Source organism: Sycon ciliatum, chromosome 5, assembly GCF_964019385.1.
Source record: "Sycon ciliatum chromosome 5, ocSycCili1.1, whole genome shotgun sequence".
NCBI lineage: Eukaryota > Metazoa > Porifera > Calcarea > Leucosolenida > Sycettidae > Sycon > Sycon ciliatum.
The window spans coordinates 557783-559735 of record NC_088647.1 but is presented as its reverse complement, the minus strand read 5'-3'; the positions used below and the strand labels follow the sequence as shown (position 1 = coordinate 559735).

The 1953-nt window shown below is 55.4% G+C and overlaps 1 protein-coding gene across 1 annotated transcript in view; it reads right to left on the bottom strand.

The window, feature by feature from the left end:
• Nucleotides 1-241: 241 nt before the first annotated feature.
• Nucleotides 242-1953, bottom strand: part of LOC135816502 (uncharacterized) — a 3251-nt gene continuing 1539 nt past the window's right edge. Inside the window, exons 2-3 of the mRNA XM_065329698.1 lie at nt 328-1191; nt 242-262 (exon numbers count right to left, since the gene is read on the bottom strand). Of these exons, the coding sequence (XP_065185770.1) occupies nt 242-262; nt 328-1191 (885 nt within the window). The remainder of the gene's footprint in view (nt 263-327; nt 1192-1953) is intronic.

Below are 1953 nucleotides of genomic sequence, written 5' to 3'. Positions count from 1 at the left end.
AGACCCAACACAATCAGGCATAAGTGTACCCACCAACCGAACTAGCTGGCACACAACACCTTCCTTCCTTCGTCCACTGCAACGATTGGCTATGTGTCCCCAAAACGGGGGGGGGGGGGGTGACTTGAAGGAGTGCTGTCTTCGAGACGCGGCATGAGGCCCTGCGAGTCCGGCGGGACGTGAACGGCTGTTTCACTGTTTGTTTTTTGCTTTTGCGGAGCGACGGGAGGTGCAACTATGTCTAGCGATGTCTTGAGGACGGCTGAAACGGCATGTGCAGACCATACACAGGAGTGGTTTCACGGCAGGTTGTACACGAGAGCATACCACACTGTAGACTCCATCCTGACACCTGGTTCTCCACTCAGACCTATCATCTGCTGTTTCAAGCCACTCATTCATGCCAATGGACACCGCCGTCAGGTCATGTTTGATTGGGTCTTTCCACCTCTTCCGGGGGCCATGTGGAGGTCGTTTAGACGGCAAGGCACCAAAGAGCAATTGGTGGGGAATACGGTCATCCATGCGAGCCAGGTGGCCCAGCCATTGGAGACGACGGCGCCGGACCTTGTCAGAGACCTGCTCCATGTCACCCCACCACTGCCGTACCTGAAGGGTTGTCACGTGCTCGTCCATCTGGCGCGCCCGACTGATGCCCAGGACCATGCGTATAGATCGCAGGTGAAACGACTCCAGACGCTGGAGATCCCGTTGCCTCGGTGTCCAGTTCTCAGCACCATAGAGGAGTACCGCCAACACAGTGACTCCGTACACAACACGCTTGAGACCGATAGGAAACTCCGAGTTCGCAAACACAGCTTTCTTCAATGCGCCAAATGCACCCGAAGCCGCGGCGATCCTGCGAGAGACATCAAAGCTACTCCTAGCATCAGGAGTGATCTGGCAGCCAAGATAGCGAAAGCTGTCCACGCATTCGACGGTTCCACCCAAAGGCAACATATTCGACGCCACCACACCAACGCCCATAGGCATGAACTTAGTTTTGCCCAGATTGACTGACAGGCCAAAAGATGCTGCAACCTGTCGAAACGTGGCCAAGGCCCTTTCAGCACCGCCGTAGGTTCTGGCGAACAGTGACGAATCGTCCGCAAACTGACATTCCGTGATAGTCACTCTGCGACACTCTCTGAGACGCGTATTGAACAAGCAGTCTCTGCGAAACTGCGACACCTGGATAGAGAGTCGGCTGAAACTCCTGGGAGTCACCTTTGACGACACCCTGAGCTACTCCTTCCACCTCCGTTCCCTAGCTTCCCGTGCTAACCAGCGGATTGGCTTCCTGAAGCGAGCGTCTCCCATTCTGGACGCCGAGAACCGCCAACGCGTCTACAACGGCTTTGTGCGACCCACACTCGAGTATTGCCCCTTAGTGTGGATGGGCTCACCCTCGTCCCATCTTAAGAAGCTGGACCAGATCCAGCGAAGGGCCCTCCACATCATCGGAGCAGGTACTTGGCTCCCTAGCCTGGCACTCCGTCGCCTGGTAGCTGCATTTGCCTATACCTACAAGCTCTGCTATCTAGATGCATCCAGCCCTCTGAAGCAGATGCTGCCTAAACCAGCCACTCACCGTGCCCCCGAGACAAGACCTACCCGTCAGTCTCTCCAGCTGCAGGATTCCCATCCATACCAGATGACAACTGGCCTGCCTGCCAACACCCGGAATAGCTGTCTCCAAGGATTCCCTGCTTGCACCGTTGCAACATGGAATGCCCTGCCACCAGACCTGTTCCACCACCCACCCGCCCAGCCTCACATGCAAAGCTTTAAGAAAAAGGTGTACCGTCACCTTCTTGCTCAGGACTGGCTCTCTGCTACTGATGCACTTTGAACCTGCTCGCCAACGCTTTCCCTGTTCTTATTAGTGTTCAGCTGCTTACCTTATAACCCTGCTGCCATCATCACCAATATTCTGATTCTCATGCACATATC